At 39.8% G+C, this 17,883-nt stretch overlaps 1 protein-coding gene across 2 annotated transcripts in view; it reads right to left on the reverse strand.

The window, feature by feature from the left end:
• Nucleotides 1–1,180: 1,180 nt before the first annotated feature.
• The window catches only part of CD2AP (CD2 associated protein), a 71,727-nt gene continuing 55,024 nt past the window's right edge, over nt 1,181–17,883 (reverse strand). For both annotated transcript variants that reach the window (XM_069850795.1, XM_069850794.1), the window contains 7 exons: nt 17,155–17,314; nt 15,107–15,249; nt 8,139–8,254; nt 6,820–6,906; nt 5,969–6,153; nt 4,582–4,645; nt 1,181–4,293 (listed from right to left, as the gene is read on the reverse strand). In XM_069850795.1, coding sequence (XP_069706896.1) covers nt 4,252–4,293; nt 4,582–4,645; nt 5,969–6,153; nt 6,820–6,906; nt 8,139–8,254; nt 15,107–15,249; nt 17,155–17,314 — 797 coding nt within the window. In that variant the 3' untranslated portion in view covers nt 1,181–4,251. The remainder of the gene's footprint in view (nt 4,294–4,581; nt 4,646–5,968; nt 6,154–6,819; nt 6,907–8,138; nt 8,255–15,106; nt 15,250–17,154; nt 17,315–17,883) is intronic.

A 17,883-nucleotide genomic window follows, 5' to 3' on the forward strand; every position in this document is an offset into this window, starting at 1 on the left:
TTTAACAGATCTTCTAGACTAAAGACCATAAAAAGGTCACGATCAAAACCTGTTTGAGTTAAAGCATCACCCTTCACCAAGCAAAGATGACACTACCGACAACACCTTGGCAGCTAAAATGCTCAATGGACAAGCAACAGCATTTCCTGCATGGGCTGCATCCACAGTGAGAGATGGGAGTTGTCTGATCTTGTGCAATATTCAGTGTTCGCCCTCTTAATATTGACTCAACTCCACCTCTCCTTGACAGCAAAAAGCCAGTCATTTACAGCAAGGAGACTATCATAACAGAAGAGCAATTCCTAACGCTCTTTCTACTCACAGGGCTGCTTTGGAAGAACTTGGGTCACTAGTTTTTTTTCCATAGTCCTGTAACATGTTTGCCATGAGCTTACAGGGTTTCCTAAAGGAATGCATTTTGTTTGCTACCACAACTTCAGTCATTCCTCAGCCACCAGGTAGGTCCCAAGCTCTAGCCTGAAGGTAGGATTATCTACTGTTCTGTTTTGATACAACCTTGCGTCTCACACTGGTATCGAGTAGGAATTAAACCAAGCAGAATTAGACACAGCCAACACAACCTACCTAAGGTTAAATGACTTGCTCTCAAGACAGGTCCGAGTAGAGATGAACTGAAAGGTGGCACATCAGCAACCCTTTAAGTAAGAAGAAAAGGGCCAAAGAGCAGGTCGTGGCAAGGTATGGACAGAAAGACTTTTCCCCCTACACACCTGGAGTTGTGCTTCTCCACACACCCTTGCCCCTCAAACCTCTGCTACGACGACGAGACTGAATACTCCTCGATTCCCAAACATCTCAAATAAGCAGTTGTGCTGTGAAGGACACAAAGGCTGGAATACTTTGACACTCAGACACGCACACATGCTTCTCCCAGAAGGAAAAGGGGTGAATCTGTGCTGCTAGGCTTAGAAAGATATTCAGATCACAACTTCCAACAAGCAAGGAGAGTACTCCAAACCCTGAAGGCAGCACCATCTCTCTCATACTTTACAGGCTGGTCGAGGCTGTTTGCATTCTTCAGGCTGGGAGGGATGTGCCTGGGCACCTGAAAGGGAGTGGTTCATCTTCTCAGCTCTTGCAAAATCCAGTTACCCAAGATGTACGACCAGCTGCTTTGACACCGCTCCGAGAAAGCAAACAGTCAGCAATCAGGAACATCTTATAGCAACAGAACTTTAATAGCAGCCAAAAGGCAGCTGTGAACAACTGTCTTCACCATTTCTCTTAGAGACTTCTGCCAATTTATGACTTCAATGAATACAAGGTATTTGTTTAAAACTTCAACACGTACTTTGCTACATAACTCAAAGTCAAACCTGACAATATATTACAGAGTTTCATCACAAACTTCATTTCCCTGAAGCAACATTAATGAAAAATGTTATCTTCATGTTGATTACTTAAATAAACTTAAAAAAAGTAAGTAGGCCAGCAATTATTTTCTTTGAAACCTGTACCCTGTATGCAAACAAAAGTTTTTCAGAGAATGGGATAAAGACTGAATAAAATCCTTGCACGTTAAATTGCCCTTCTGTTATTCTGTTCCTCACCTGCCTTTTCCCCCTTCATGCCCCTCTTAAACTCACCACGCTCTCAAGTCTTCAATCCTTCACCATGTATTTAAGAAATGACTCAAACAGGCATTTATCCGTATTCCCGAGTGGCAACAGGGATCTAAACCAAGGCTCTGAAGATGCACGGAAATGTCAGTGGAATATGGACCAACAGAATATTAAGAAAACAAAGGACTAGAAAGATAATGAGAAGATAAGCCTCCCAGTCACACTTGCAGTGAAAATCAACAAATTTTCCAATCATTTGAGTCCTATGTCATCCCGACAGTCAGGAACCAAAGCATCCCAGTGAGTGAATTAGAATCTGAAAGCCTCAGGGGGAGCCTATATGAATAATAATGCACACTCCTCCCATCCTCGAAGTCCTGCTGCAAAGATTTTATCAAACATTGCTGAACAGGACCCAGCAGACATTTCAGTAGGTTTTTAAACTCATTTTATTTGCAGCATTTGGATAGCATGCATCATTTTACAGCACCAGTAAACAAGTCAGTGAAGCATCCTGCTGTCAGGATTGTACTGTGGAATGTCTTCAAAACCATTACCCTCTCCCCCTTCCACTCTAGGACAGAACACTCACTGAAGACAAGACAGATGTGCACCAGGGCAACTCCCTTATGGCTAAAGTACACATAGCAGCGACTTTTAAGAGAGGGTTTTACTAAATCAAATCATTGCACTTGGGTCATTTATTGCTACAGTGAACAAAGGCCATTAAATAATGAACATCTTTTATTTGTGGTTTTAACTGATTGTCTTGTTCCATTCATCTGCTACACGCTTACGCGCAGACACGATTTCTGCAGAGCAAGCCATGCCAAGATCTGTTTCTTGCTCTCATCACAGCAAAGAGGTTGCTATAATAAAATTGGCTATTCCATTAGGTTCAATTCTTGCTTTTCATCATCTGACTTAGAGGAATGAATTCTAAGCAAGAGTTTAGTGTCTGAGGAGAGGCATTCCCGCTGCACGCGATTCCTCCATATAAAGACCTGGCTCCAGTCTGATGCATTGAGGCAATTAAAAGTTAAAAGCATTAATATTGAATCAGCTTATTAGCAATGTGACCAGCAAATATTACCAGCAAATCTGCCCAGCACATTAATCAAATTTGATGAACAATTTAAATCCACACCTGAAAAACATCCTCCAATTGACTTTTGGATAATCGCATTTTACAGTGCAGCAACAGTGGAAAACGAATATTCTCAAGAAATAACACTCCCATGTCACTTGCTTAAGTGACATACTAAATAATTACTATATTTGTGATTTTTCCCCATTAATTACTTTTCTTACTGGTGAAACTGCCAAATCACATGGCCTTTTTTTGACATTTAGGAGACCAAAAGGAAATAAGGTTGTTACTATGGGAAGTAATGCATTTGTCTGGCTTTCTAAATTATAATTCTTTAATCAAATGGACAAAGCAATAAAGATCATCGTCTCCAATCACTCTGCACGCTATTTTTATATTACTGTGGTGCGCTGTGTTGAGCTCAGGGCTTCAAGATAACGGCAATCCACAAGGTTTCAACTCTTTTTCCATAGAATGTGGAAGACTGTTTTGGACACCAGCACAATGCAGTCAAAACAACTGCTCCAATCACACATTAAAATAAAAAGATGTTAAGTTTAGAGGTACACAATGTACTCAAAGTTTATGGCATAAATATATAAATATTGAGACCTTTTGAGAGCATCGAAGTTCCGAAGGGATTTATTTGGAGACATACTATGAACAGAAACTGCCTGTTGTTAAAACACATCAAGATGCAGATTTAACCACTAGAAAGACTGATGCCTTCAGTTTAGATAAGCAGAAGCACAGACACGTGACTTCAGGTTTACTTTTCCATGCTGCAATGTTCTAGGCACAACAGGTTAAGACTGGATTCTAGCCTTCTTTATTTCTTGCATTTTGGGGTTTTAAAAACTGATTTTATCCTAACTTCACGATTCAGCCCTAAATCCCTTTTTAATCCCATAGTGCAAGTGATGAAACGTTCTGCTGAACTACTTGGATTGAATCATTTGTTCTTACCACAATGCACAGGAGTTTCACCTGCTTCATTGCATCAACAAATTCCTATCTCGTTACTCAACGTACAAACAGCACATGATTAATATTCTCGCTGCAGACAGGCACAACAGAACCCTGGGTAAGAATGCCAAGATGATACAAATATCATATATTCCCTTTTGCGTGTAGGGGGAAAAAGTAGTGACTATAATTACGATATAGTTATTCCATCCCTCCCAAAAGACTATTTTACAGATTAGTTGCAAAGATAGATCACCCTATTTATAGCATAGATCTCTTTAAAAATTAAGCTACAGGTATTCAATAAAAATCTATTATGAATTCCCTCTCCTTTCTATACAGATTCAGTAGTATTTTCAAGCAAACCAAAAAATAAGGTCTGCAATTCCAGCACAGTAAGAAATAAGGCCTCTTTTATATTGGCAAAAAAATTACACCATTATTCTTTTCTGTTTTCTTCTCTCTGAATAAAAGACTATATTCCTTTTTTTACTATATTTTTTCTTTAAAACTGTAGAACACCAGCATCCATGATTATGAAATTAGAGTCAGTTCTCCTTGTGTTCAGCTTGGAATTCCCGGCGAGTTAAAAAAACTGAGTCCATAGCTGTCTCATGTAGACGTCACTGCTTTCTTCAATTTTTCTATTTCAAGCTGGAAAATGGACATTTTGAGAGAAAAAGAGTCAGTATTAAAGCAGGAATAATCTAAAGTCTTCAGAGCTTTCACTACAATCATAACCTTTCTATTTCAAAGACACTTAAGCAAATAAAACTGACACAGATACATTTGACAGCTCAGTAACAGAACGCTAACCTCACACTAACACAGCAAAACAAAAAAAGGTTGAGCAGGTTCATTAAGACTTTCCTGTGGCAACAAGTTCTAGAACACTGCCTTTATACTTCTAAACTTCAAACCCCCTCAAATTGCTAGTATTACCTCCAGATTACTTCGCAACAGCTTTTCTTCTTCCAAATCCTTCTTTAGTTTTTCCAGTTCTCTCCTAACAATAGTGAAGATATCAGAAACACAAGTTAGAGGGGTGAAAAAAATCCCATTACTGAGAAAATGAAGCACAGGTCTTGCTTAAATTTTACAAAAGGAATTCACACAGAATCATAGAATGGTTTGGGTTGGAAGTGACCTTACAGATCATCCAGTTCCAACACGAACAGGCTTCTCCAAGCCCCATCCAACCTGGCCTTGAACCCCTCCAGAGATGGGGCAGCTACAGCTTCCCTGGGCAACCTGGGCCAGGGCCTCCCCACCCTCAGCATGAAGAATTTCTTCCTAATGTCCAATCTAAATCTTCCCCCTTCCAATTTAAAGCCATTCCACCTCGTTCTGTCACTCCATGTCCTTGCAAAAAGCCCCTCCCCAGCTTTCCTGGAGGCCCTACACATACTGGAAGCTGCTAAAAGATCTCCCGGAAGCCTTCTCTTCTCCAGCCTGGCCTCATAGCAGAGGTGCTCCAGCCTTCACACCATCTGTGTGGTCTCCTCTGGACCTGTTCCAACAGCTCCGTATCCTTCTTATGCTGGAGATTCCAGAACTGGAGATAGGAATCCAGGTGGGGTCTCACAAGAAAGGAGTGGAGGGTAAGAATCACCTCCCTCGACCTGCTGGCCATGCTTCTTTTTATGCAGCCCAAGACATAACTGTCTGCTGCTACATCTTATAAATAAAAGATACATATGACTACACACCCACTGGTGAGATAGTACTCAGCTGCAGTGAACCACAAGCTTACATCAATTCTCAACACTTCTTACCAACCACTACACACACCTCTCCCTAATGGATAATCACAATTTTAAGTAGGCTACTTAAAATGTGCACCATTATTTTACTTGAAGAGTTGAATTTTAACCAAACTATCTCCAAATAAAACCTTACCCACATGCACACAGATGATGGGACCATCATGATCACCAATCTGAAAAGCTTGATAGTATTTTTTCCTAGTAACAGCCAGGTCAATACTGCAATTACTCGTGCAGTGCCAAACTGCCAGTATTTACTTATGATAAAAATCACAAAAATTATCTACTTCTCCTCACACTGACAGTTCTAAGCGTTTAAGAAATGTTCTCAGAAAGCTGTAATGAATGGAGAAGTGCAAAGTAGCAAGAGTAAAAGGTGTACAACTTCTAAAAAACATCTGCAATCAAACTTATATGTATTTAGGACATCCAGTGGAATGAACTTCTAAAGAAAGAAGCTCTAAATTATCATTAATAAATAATTTTTTAAAAATAATTTGACATTAAAGACATTTGGAAGATGTCTATGCATCCCTTTGAAGACTGAAAAAGAAAATATTTACCCATGTTCTTTCTTCAGCGCATCTACTAAACCCATCAAATCATTAATCTGAGTCCTGAGCTCTTCCACAGAAATTTTTTCATCATCCGTTTCTCCTTTAAGCAGGACGTCTCCAGGAAGAAAGTTGAGTATAACAGAACTTGGTCTCTGAGATGAAGATGGAACTGGTGGACTGAATGCAGATGGCTGAAAAAATACGTCAGTAGAAAGCCAAGAAATGAAATCATACTGACCACATGCAGCATACACATTGTACTGTGATGGGAGCTACATCTGCACAAATTTCCTTAATTTTTTGCCCAAAAGTTAAAAAACAATGTTCAGTCCAAAAGGACTGTTATGGTCTATGCGATACGGTTCACAGAATCATGGAATGGTTTGGGCTGGAAGGGACCTCAAAGCCCACCCAGTTCCACCCCTGCCATGGGCAGGGACACCTCCCACTGGATCAGGGGCTCCAAGCCCCATCCAGCCTGGCCTTGAACCCCTCCAGGGATGGGGCAGCCACAGCTTCCCTGGGCAGCCTGGGCCAGGGCCTCCCCACTCTCAGAATGAAGAATTTCTTCCTTATGTCTAATCTAAATCTCCTCTCTTCCAATTTAAAACCATTCCCCCTCATCCTGTCTCTTCATGCCCTTGTATGAAGTCCCACCCCACCTTTTCTGGAGCCCCTTCAGGTACTGGAAGCTGATCTAAGGGGACCCCAGAGCCTTCTCTTCTCCAGGCTGAACAACCCCAATTCTCTCAGCGTGTAAATACAATCATCTGCATTTAGGTGGCTGCATCAATCTAAACTGAAAACACAAGCAACACCAAGCTGCCTGGCACTTCTCTAGTTCCTAGGCATCTTACCTTTTTTGTTTCGACTGGCTTTGGTTTGGCACTTTCTTCTTCTTTCTGCACCTTCAAATTTTTTTCTGGACTCACATTTGGATTTCCCTGGTAAATTGTTCATAAAAAAAATGAAAAGGCTTTCAGAATTAAAAAAAGTTATAAGTAAATTAAAAAAAAAGACAATAGAAAAAAAAAACCAGCAAACCAAACTTAAATTGCCAGGCTATCATGGGTTTTATTCCCTGCCAGTCAGAACTTCTCTTTTGTGCAATACTCATAGAATCACAGAATCACCAGGTTGGAAGAGACCCACCAGATCATCAAGTCCAACCTTTCCCATCAATCACTAAATTGTGTCCCTCAGCACCTCATCCACCCGTGCCTTAAAGCCCTCCAGGGAAGGTGACGCAACCCCCTCCCTCGGCAGCCTCTGCCAGGGACCAATGACCCTTTCTGTGAAAAAGTTTTTCCTAATGTCCAGCCTGAACCTCCCCTGGCGGAGCTTGAGGCCATTCCCTCTCGTCCTGTCCCCTGTCACTTGGGAGAAGAGGCCAGCTCCCTCCTCTCCACAACCTCCTTTCAGGTAGTTGTAGAGAGCAATGAGGTCTCCCCTCAGCCTCCTCTTCTCCAGGATAAACACCCCCAGCTCTCTCAGCCGTTCTGCTTGTTCTCCAGCCCCTTCACCAGCTTCATTGCTCTTCTCTGGACTCATTCATCTGAGCTTAAATGAAACACAGGAACCCTGGGCAGGATTTTCAAGCACATCTGCATTACTTAAGTTGATGACACTTTGGGGACCCTGTAGGTGCTTCCATAAAACACAGGCATCAACAGGCAGTAGCTGCACATTGTAACTGGCATGACTGAACTACACAACATCCGATGACACACGTGGATTTCGAGGACTCCGCACCATGTGCTGCTCACGGTCTGACAACTTCACATCTTGGCATAAAAGATCCCACATTAGAGCAACTTTAAATTATATATTTGCTTTATCAAAGACTACACATTGTTGGGCTTCTAAGGCACTGAAGATGCTTTCAGAGTTGTCTATGCACAACATCTATTTCATCATCACTGATGCAGAGAATTTAGTGCAGCATCACCCCACACAATAAAGACTCCTTAGGCTGCAACTCAGCCACACTGTCTCTGCCACACGTGCTTCCCTCCTGGGATCGGATATTCCTGTAGACAAAGTCTATAGGAACTGAACTTCTGCGTCATTTTGCATTTCACTGTTAGGTAAATGGATCATAAGGCTGCTTCCCAGCTCAGTTGCGTTTCTTGGGGCACTTAGTTCACTCCTAGGAAAACACCCCCAATATACTCACAGGACTGCTGCTATTGAAACGTGAAGGCAGCCTCCTGCCAGGCATCTTGGGTCTGTTTGCAGTAGGATGCGAGAGATTCTCTGAGGTAGCTATTACATCATCAAAGCTTAAGAGATCTAGAAAAAAGATGAAAACACAGACCACCATTAAGACCAGAAGGTTTTGCTGTGTTCTTTTTTACCACTTTTTTTCCTCAAGACAAAAAAGGAGAAAATTTATCAGAATTCTCACTCTTTCAAAGATCTTCAGCACACATTAGACATGACCCATAGGAAACAACTCCCTGACTTTGGCATAGCTGGGAAGCCACATTTTCCTCCTTGAAAAACATTACACTAATTCAGCTAGCATTTCAATTCAAGCTCTCAGCAGCAGCAGAAGAGCTGTGTGAAACAGATGTAACATGTATCTGGAGAAAAACTGACCTATGACTGGTTTTTTGAGAGGTGGCATATTCAACTATTCAGGAGAGCGTATTTTCTTGTCATCTCAGCTCACAGGAAAAGCATTAAAATCCTATTTAGTGACTAAGATAGAAACAGAAGTGATGTGCATGTCTACTGGTTTGTGAAAGTAAGTTAAGACATGAACTGCAAATATTCTGTGCAGAGCAGGTTTTTATAGGCAGTACTTTGTCTAAAGAAAATACGCGACTTCATGAAGTCTGTACTGACAGATTTCAAAACTCTGTTCTTGTATTTTATTAAATCACATAGATCTCTGCCAAACAGTAGCTTTATGTTCATAGCTCTAAGTCAACTCTTGGATCAGTAGGAATCCTTCACATCGTATGTGAAGAGGCAACCTTAGGAAAAAACCTATTAATAGGAAGAACTTATGTAATCATAGAATCATCATAGAATGGTTTGAGTTGGAAAGGACCTTAAAGTCCATCCAGTTCCAACCATGGGCAGGGACACATGTCACTGGATCAGGTTGCTCAAAGCCTCATCCAACCTGGTCTTGAACACCTCCAGGGATGGACCATCTAATAACACAAGCAGTTCAGCTCACATTAACAGCTGGAATTCTTGATCGCTTCTCCACAAAAATACTACTACTTACCTGCCAACAGAGGTGCAAAGAGAGGTTTTTGAATTAAGCATAAGATTACGGATATCATATATGATTTTACGACACAAATTCATTAGACTAATTCTAGAACTCTAGATGTTTAACTGAGACACCACACAGCATTAACTACAGGCACCAAAAGTGACATTCAAGGTTTGCAGTTTGGGGTTTATGAGGGTGGTGGGTGGTGGTGTTGGGGCCAGGGTCTTTTTGCAACCACTGATTTTTACATGACACTAATTTATCAGGTAGGAACTATGACATTTTCTTTCCCTATTTTCTCATTCAAGAGGCCAGATAAAAAAAAAAACGCCTAAGAACACTGGGCCATTTATGCCACTTCAGTGTTTGGATGGATTAAAGTCACCTACTCCAAGTTTTACTTGTGCTTGATCAAAACTAATTTACACCTGTAGGAACTCAGTTTTCTAGTGAATGTTTAAACTGATTTAGAAACCCTTCCACTCTGCATTACTATCCTTGAAGTCCTTAAAATATTGACATATTTGAGACACCCCTGAACTTACCTACTCCACCATCTACTTCATCATCTGTTGCCTCGTTGAAATGCAAGTTTTTATAACACTACCCGTTACTAGTCAGATTTGCTGCTTTTAAATGTTATTGAAAAGAATGTAACAAGTGTTTTGTAAACATGTAATCATATTTGCAATTAAAAAATAGCGGGGAAGAAAAACAAAGTAGGGAGAAACAGAAGAGTGGTGAATGGCAAGCAGCTGACAGAAAAAGAGATGAGGGAGAAATAAATAACTATGAAGGCAAATTCTACTAATAAAATACTTAACATACTAGAGAAGGCAAGCAACAGTGACCAAGGGGTATATCGTCATGTCCTTTACTCAGTCGTCAGTAATACCAGAGCACTAATCCATGCCAAAATGTAAATCAGGATTTACATTACTCAGACATTACTAAAAAGGTAACGAGAAGGCAGGAAAAAAAAAACCAGATGCCTTTTCCCCTCTCTCATTAGTTTTTTGCCTTTAAATTATCTTCTTTTTGTGATTCTGCAGAAATGACAAATCATTTGGCAGTAAATTTAAATAAGAATTGTAAATTAAGTTCTTGTTATGATTGTATATGATTGTAATGCCAGCCCTGTCTCCAGGAATAAACATCAAGCATATTAAGAACATGTTAATAATGACATGTACTTCTGACAAAGCCCACATTTTTTGACAAGGCTTGACAATGAAGACTTCTACAGTCTTCAATTGGATATGATTTAAATACAGATGGTGGGATGACACTAAAGCCAAGCTTTTTCTCCCTGTTTGTAAGAGCTTCTAAAGGAAATTGCCACACCTGAGACAATTGCTCAGCATTAAAATATTACCAGCACATTACAGACAGAGGGAATTCTGACTGTACTTGCATTTTCCATTTACCTTTCTATTTTGTTGCTTTAGTATAGGGAAGACATTAAAACACAGGCTGGTGGGAATGAGGGTGTGTGGGTTTGGTGTCGATGGTTTTGTTTGTTTAACAGTGGGTGGGAGGGTTTTGTTTGTTTTTCTTTTCTAACAGCATTCTTCATTTTAGGGAAAAGCTTGGCCCCACTGAATCCAACAGAGATAATGGCTAAAGCCATTGAAAGTTCACAATTTACACCCATTTCAATCAAGAAAGTGATTTATCAACTAACTTTCTTACAGCCAGCCTGTGAGTTAGAGGAAATCCCATCTTAGTGCCAAAAGAACAATACCATACATCAGGGGATAATCCAAGTCAAAAAAGTGATTTTAAGGCTGAGCAAGAGCAACTTTCTTTACAGAAAAGCTACGCTTAAACAGTTTTTTAGGATAGACTATTAGAAACATCTGTTCCCCAAGCTCAGCATGGATCCGTACGTCACAGAACTGTTAGGAGCTTTCACAGATACAATTAAGTGAGACGGTTTGTTAAAGTTTGTGAACACTTTGAGTGTATTCATACCCATTTGTTTCAAAAAGCCTTTGAAAAAAAGAAGCAAAGCTGAGGGGGTGTCTAAAAAAATTATAGTTCCAATATCTCATGTGGCTAGGGTTTAAAAATCCATGATAGAAGTGAAATGTAGCCAATATTTTAGAAGATGAGACCTCACATTAATTTGCAGAGTAAAAGGAAATAGTATCCACTTTTTCCTATTACTGATCTTCCTGAGATCACACCCAAAAGTTTAGGGGACAGATACAAGCTTTAGAATACCTAAATTTGCAGTCAAGCAATAGTAAGGCATTTGCTGCAATTAAGAATATGCCTAACACAGAACTTGCACGAACACTATTCTACAAGAGTAACAGGCAACTGTGAAGCCTTTGGCTAATTTGTGCTAGAGAAAGACAAAGCCATTAAACCTAAATAGACCAGAAATCCTAGAGATATTGAACATATTTCACTATAGGCTTAGCTTATCAATACCTGGACTGTGATTTTTTTCTCTTTGTTTTACCTCTACAAGTTTCTAGCTGAAAGGTATACTAAATTTCTGGTTTAACAGCTAAAGAAAACAGGCATTCAAACAAACAAAAAAGCATTTTAAATTGAAACCCAAAAACGTTAGTATCAATAACTGCAACTGAAAATTACGCTTACGACGTTAAGAAGAGGCTACGTGTATGGCATAAAGCATTTGGATTTCCTTATAGATTGTTATCTTACCAAAATGGAGAAGGGTAGGGTAATTTCCTGACACGTAAGAAGGGAAACATGGCAAACAGGATAGGAAACAAAATCTGGAAAGAAAAGTCAAGGAGAGGAATGTCTAGAAAAAGATTCTGAACAAAAAAATTATTTCACAAAGCAGGAAAAAGAAACATTCGTAGAAGAAACAGAATCGCTTTACATGTTCAGCATGCTTGTATTACAGCTTTAGTCTCTTACAGTACTTTAACTCTAACTGAACACAGAAACAGCAGTTTTTCAAATAAAGCTTCAAGAGGAGGTATATCCACATGCTTTTGAGTATTTGTCCTTATCTGATGGCTGGGGGTATGTTGTGGGTTGTTTTTTTCCTAGAGATACAGAATATTTACAGCTTCTCCTTAGGCTAAATTGAAAGCAGCTCAAACTACACTACACTTCACGGTCAAACTGAGCTGAAAAAAAAAAAAACGACAAAAAACCAAACATACTTAAAGAAACTGGTTTTCTTGCAATTCATTTCCTTTGGGATCTCAGTCTAAAAGGTGAGGAGGAGCATGGAGGGGAAGAGACTCTGGCTGCCAGTCCCAGCCATTAGAATCTATTCTAGTTCATGTAAGATTAAATATATTCGACTTTATACAAGGACCCAGCATCTTTGGAGATTTGCATAGACTTAGCGGCTGCTCAGAGTGTTGGGTCTTCAGCAGCAGAGACATCAAGCACGGGATTCCTTACACGTTATTGGCAGGAGTCTGGACTAGTCTCTTTTCACAGGACTGGTAAATCATAGAATGGCTTGGTTGGAAAAGACCTTTGAGATCACCAAGTCCAACTGTACCTGCCCACTACTAAACCAGATCCCTGAGCACCTCATCTACCTGCCCTTTAAACCCCCCCAAGGATGGGGACTCCACCACCTCCCTGGGCAGCCTCTGCCAGGGCCTGAGAACTCTTTCTGTGAAGACATTTATCCTGATGTCCAATCTGAACCTGCCCTGGTGCAACTTGAAGCCGTTTGTTCTTGTAAAGGTACAAGTGACTTGTGCAGATTGTTTTAACCAAGTGCAGTTCCACACAACGGACGACTTCTGAAGCTTTCCTCAAGCAGCAGCTCTCTGGCACCGTCAGTGCTGCAGCCCCACGCGACTGCCTGAGCCTCTTCCACTTGCTCACCTGTCCCCTGCCCTATCTAGATATTAAAATCATTAAATCATAGAATGGTTTGGGTTGGAAGGGACCTTAAAGATCATCTAATTCCAAGCCCTCACGATGGCAAGGACACCTCCCACTGGACCAAGCTGCTCAAAGCCTCATCCAGCCTGGCCTTGAACACCTCCATGGAGAGGGCAACCTGGGTCAGGGCCTCCCCACTCTTATCAGGAAAAATTTCCTCTGTATGTCTAGCCTCAATCTTCCCGTCTCCAATTTAAAGCCATTCCCCCTCGTCCTGTCTCTACAAGCCCTTGTCAGAAGTCCCTCCCCAACTTTCTTGTAGCCCCTTCAGGTACTGGAAGGTCACTATAAGGTCTCCTCAGAGCCTTCTCTTCTCCAGGCTGAACAACCCCAACTTCTTAAATTCTCCATGAACTCTTAAAATCTATTGTATGAAAATTGCCATACATAGATTTTGGGTGGTTTTTTTCCTAAATAAATCTGTATGAAATTAGGGGGTTTATATATATGAATATCCATTATCACAGCTACCATGTTGCCACTCTGCTTAAAGATGTCAAGATAATTGCACTTAAAGAATAAAAAAGACATTTTCTCTGTTTTTAAGGGGGAGCTTTTTCCTGGGGATAAATGATACTAGGTTTTACAGTAACACAATCAGCACAATCCTAGAAATGAACACCCAAGTAGCAGGCTAAGGCTTACATTTTTAAGGCTAGATTGCGCATTTTTCTTTCATTTCTCTGCTTCCTTTGGCCAGAAAGTGTTTCTCCTGTATCCTTGCTCAGACTCATCTTTAAAATGAACCAACAGTTAAACTGCCAACTCAAAACCCTGAAAACAAGGTTTATTACAGCATATCCATATGTTCCACTGGTAAATAAAAAAAGAACATATAAAGACTTTTGGGTGACACTATTTGTAGTATTTCCAAGGTATTTTAATACCTGCTGAAGTCCAGCTTTTTGTGGCTCAAAAAAACTTCCATATCAAAAACATACATGAACTATTTTTTCTTCTTACAAAGCATTTAAGCTTGGAAGGACATTTTAAAATGCTAATGGAAAAATTAGAAATACTCTTTTTTATTCATAACCTGCTTCAGTTTTTCAATGCTCCCAGGTGAATTTATTACACTTGATGAACAAGCATTTTACAACCTGAATATTATAACTGGCCTGAAAAAAACATAAATCCAGTTGTACTATTTCAAAATGTATTCTTACTAAAATGTTTTCTGAGGTGAAAGGTTGCATTTGAGATATGCAAGCCAAACACTGCAGGTACAATTCACTAATCTTTTTCTGCAGTCGTTAATCATACAATAAAAATAATTGAGGTTTTTAAAAGAAAAATATGCCCACAGCAGATGATCTCTGCCTAAGAAGCACACAGAGGACTGAAATCAGTTGCACCGTCAGTAAAGGGAAAAAAGCAAATATATCAGTTCAGAGAGCCAGATCATCAGCGTGGGTTCTAACCAGCATCAAAGTTTTTACTGGATAAATTGATATTTACAGAGATGCCAGGTTTGGCTCAAGGTGCATTAAACAAAGCCATAAGTATGGAATTCAAATGGTACAATGCTCCATGCTGGCCCAAACTTAAGGTATAATCAAGTCATGATCTCAAAAAGCTATGAATTTAATAACAGAATGCATAATGGCACTACTGAAAATTAGTTAGCTAACCAAGTTAGCTAGAAAAGCGAAAGTTACCTAAAATGCAAGAGCAGAACAAACAGAACCAGTCAGTAAGGAAAACAATCTCATAAAAATGCAAGATAAAAGTGGCAGCAAAAAAACCATTCCTTCAAACTAGAAGAACAAGCCATTACCTATGTTTCTCCCTTCCTGTCTTCTATTAGAGCTCATCAATGACCTCCACATAGCCTACTGGCAGCTGTTCATCGCTCTTACCTTCAGCTAGCAGCAGTTCCCAAACTCATGCTTTCTACTGAACAGGCATAGTTACTCTCCATGGCATTTTAAGTTACATTAAAAGCTTAAAATAAGCTCATAAAATACTGCAATCCAACAAGACAGACCCAAAAGAATGCAGAATTCTTTTCTTACCTGCTTCTTTAGAGCTTTTTATCATGAGGGAATCTACCTCTACTGATTTTGGTCGAAGTGGCAATGGTTCAGAGTCTAACTTTGGTTTTGCTACTGGCTCAACTTCAGATTTCAGTCGAAGAGAAACAACTTCTCCATTAGATCTGTAGCAAGAAAAAAACCAGACAAGACATATTTACCACAGAAACATATCTAGAATCAGAAGAAGTGAGACACTTCAGTAGATTTTATCATTTTAAGCAAGGCTTTAGGAAGTAAAAGTGTAAGTGAAGAGCAATTCTAGTCCTATAAAGGCCACTTCTGTTCCAGCTCTTGCAGATTTATAAAACGTGCACAATCCCCATGCAGAAATAATCCAAAACTCTTACTACAGGGCATATTTTGGTACTTAAGTCTAAAATATTACACTTCACGACAACAGCAAACAAAAGAGCTGAAAAGCACCTCGATTAATATCTGCTGAAATATTCAGAAACACACTCAGACTCCTTGACCTCAAAATCTTCCTGTGAAGAAAAAAAACCTGCCAAGAACAAGTAATTTCTTTCTGGGTATGGAATAAAGTACTTTCTATACAGAGGTTTTATTCTAGAACCATTGATGTTGGGGAAGATGTTTAAGAACATCAAGTCCAACTGTAAACTCACCACTGCCACATTCACCACTAAGCCATGTCCCCAAGTGCCACATCTATACTTCATTTAAATGCCTCCAGGGATGGTGATTCCACTAATTCCCTGATTCCTTCCTTCAGACTATCAATGACGATATTTAACTGTCCCCAAGACTGACTCTTGAGAACCAGTTGTCAGCTTCAATGTGTCCTTGTCTTTTACTCATCTCCCAAATCCTTTATTTGGAAGTTTTATTGCAGCAGATAAAAAAAAAAAATATCAGCCTTATCTCCCTAGAACAACATTAAACTTTCAGACATTTAGAAATATTTATATAGCCCTAAGATTTAAAGTTCTCAATTATTTAAGGACCACAGTTTACTACAAACTTCTATTTAACCACTTATGCTTTTAGTAGCTATTATGATTTTCTGAAATGGAGGAAAAGAACATGACTTGTGGTTTAACAACAAGAAACCTTTACTTGAGAAGTAGTGCGCAATTCCTCACTATTGACCTCCCTATTTGTCCAGTAACTCGACTGAGAAGGCTCAAGACAGTACAGAATCCAGATGTTGTTCTGCAATAAGTGCTTTCTCCCCTAGAAGAACACATGTGCAACACTGAGTACCTTCAGCACAGGTACTAACAGTGCTCAACTCTTCCTTTCCTTCTAACTTATTTTATATAAAACGCTGAAACATTGAACATTGCTGCGGCTCAAATCTTCAAGATTTTTTTCCTAACACAATAATCATTGAATGGTTTGGGTTGGACAAGACCTTAAAGATCCTCCAGTTCCAACCTCCTCCTATGGTCAGGGACACCTCCCACGGGATCAGGTTGCTCAAAGCCCCATCCAACCTGGTCTTGAAGACCTCCACGGGGTGGACAGCCGTGATTTCCCTGGGCAGCCTGTGCCAGGGCCTCAAAGGAAAACATGTCTTCCTAACATCTAATCTACATCTCCTGTCTTTCAGCTTAAAACCGCTACTCCTCATCCTATCACTGAACTCCCTGATATAAAGCCCCTCCCCAGCCTTTCTGTACCCCCTTTAAGTACTGTTTAATTCTCAAATGCCATGTCCACAGATTCTTTTCCACCATCCTGCTACTGTAGCTACCAGTTCTCATTTTTGGGGAAGGATTAAAGCAAAGCAGCTCACAGATTTGTAACTTCATTGGCCCTGTGGTTATAGTTATGCTGTCATATTTACTCTGAGACGGGTTTGATGCCTCAAAGAATTAGAATTTTTTAAGTTCATATTGATAAAGACTTGGAGAACCAAGACACTGGTAGGTGTAGGGCAAAACTTATCCTCACATCCTTTTCACCCTTAAAATACATGTTTTTTCCCCACCTTATCCATGAAGAAAGATCCAACAATAAACAAGTAAAAGACATCTAGTGCATACGATTAAAGTTATACTGACTTGGATACAGATGATGGCAAAACAGGTTTATCTGGACGTTTTGGGTGCAGAAGCCCTGCTCTCAGTAAGCTGTTAGTCTTGCTTGGAGGAATAGGCTTCTTGGGTGGTACTTGAGGAGCTTGTGGCTTCAAAGGCTTCTGATCCAAAGCTCCTTTTTCATCTGATAAAAAAAAGTCACATAACATTTTAAAACCCCTTGTTGTCTATAATTATCACAGCACTAATCAATTAGAAAGCAGCTATTGTCAGAAAAAGTTTCTTGGAAGATCAAAAAGAAAAACAGATATGCAAGTGTCTTGAATGATATCTTATCAAAACACACAAACTACTTGCCTGACTTTAGAAAACATAACATTAAAGAAACCCAAATGTCTTTCTAATGACATGAAACAACAGAAAGAAATCAGTAGATTCACATAATTGCACTACAAATAACAGCTAATAATGAAGAATCCCTTCGTATTGTTACTTTCTCTTTTCTATGAACTCAGCTTATCGCCTCCTAAAAATGTAGCGCTTGCTTCTTTATTGTGTTGTAACCACACTTCTTCCATACACACAAGCAGTATAGTTTATCTACGGAAAAAGGGGGAAAAAATGAATATTTATCTGAATAACTGAATTAATTTTATCATAGAATGGTTTGGATTGGAAGGGACCTTAAAGCCCATCCTTTCAGGTAGTTGCAGACATACTGATTTCCTTTCACAGGAATACTTGGAAATAAAC

This window comes from Phaenicophaeus curvirostris, chromosome 2, assembly GCF_032191515.1.
Source record: "Phaenicophaeus curvirostris isolate KB17595 chromosome 2, BPBGC_Pcur_1.0, whole genome shotgun sequence".
Taxonomy (NCBI): Eukaryota; Metazoa; Chordata; class Aves; order Cuculiformes; family Cuculidae; genus Phaenicophaeus; species Phaenicophaeus curvirostris.